The following is a 1,033-nucleotide window of genomic DNA, read 5'->3' on the forward strand; positions in this document are numbered from 1 at the left end:
GGTTGGGGGTGTTATGGGGGGAGGTGTGCAGAGGAGGTTTTGGGGTAAACCAGGAGTGTTTGGGGAGCTGGTGCGTGTGTAGGGAGTTGTGGGGGCATGGGCGTGGGAGGGGTGTGTGAATCCGTGAGTGCTTGGGGCAAGCGTTCAAGGGAAGTAGTGAGAGGCACACGGGACAGACGTGTGGGAAGACTGCACACGTGTGTGGCAGGGGAGGGGGTGTGATGCTGTGGGGGTTAGAAGTGCACAAGGAGTCATTTGGGATGAATGTGTGAAAAGACTGGGGGCCTGGGAGGGGTGTTTTCTGGGAGCTGATGTTATTTGGGGCAGATATGCAAGCAGTCTCTGAGGGATGCGTGAGTGGAGGAGGGGGTTGGGGTTGCCTGGATGAGTATGTGTGGCCGGGGACTCAGGTACAAGGATGTGCAGGCCTAGGGGACCTGGGGGGGGTGGGTGGAAGGGGAGGGTGTGAACTAGAGTGAAGTGCAAGGGGTCCTTGGGGATGGGGTTGGGGAGTGAGTGTGTGAAGGGTATATGGGTCTGGGTGAGATGTATGAGCCCAAAGGGTGTGTGAACCCAAAATGGGTATGTATGGGTGAGATTCATAGAGCAAGAAAGTATGCAAGCCATGGTTTGAAATAAGCTTGCAACAGGTGAGTGTCCTGAGGTGAGGGGAACCTCATGGTCTTGGCCTGAGGCGAGAAGAGCCCAGAGTTCTCTTCCCAACTTGGGCCAGCCTCCTTCATTCTCTGGGCCTCAGTTTTCCTATCTGTAAAATGGGCCTGAGGGTCACTGAACTAACCAGTCTTTGCCTTGAGTCTTTCAAGAGACTGGCCTAGGGGTGGGTCAGGGGAAGGGTGAAGGTGAGACTTGTATAACTTATCCTTCTCTTCTTCCTCCCCCCCAGGACACCCGTCCCAGAGTCTTCCCCAGCCATGGATAGCCCCAGTCTTCGTGAGCTCCAGCAGCCTCTGCTCGTGGGCGCAGGCCGTGAGCCCCCTGCCCAGAAGCCTGGCAAGCCTGAGCTGGGCCCCGC

At 57.1% G+C, this 1,033-nt stretch overlaps 1 protein-coding gene across 1 annotated transcript in view; it reads left to right on the forward strand.

Annotated features, from left to right (window-relative positions):
* Positions 1–1,033, forward strand: part of TMEM91 (transmembrane protein 91) — a 12,062-nt gene that overhangs the window by 1,023 nt on the left and 10,006 nt on the right. Inside the window, exon 2 of the mRNA XM_004388801.2 lies at positions 905–1,031. Within this exon, the coding sequence (XP_004388858.2) occupies positions 905–1,031 (127 nt within the window). The remainder of the gene's footprint in view (positions 1–904; positions 1,032–1,033) is intronic.

Source organism: Trichechus manatus, unplaced genomic scaffold (genome assembly GCF_000243295.1).
Source record: "Trichechus manatus latirostris isolate Lorelei unplaced genomic scaffold, TriManLat1.0 scaffold00216, whole genome shotgun sequence".
In the NCBI taxonomy this organism is placed as follows: Eukaryota; Metazoa; Chordata; class Mammalia; order Sirenia; family Trichechidae; genus Trichechus; species Trichechus manatus.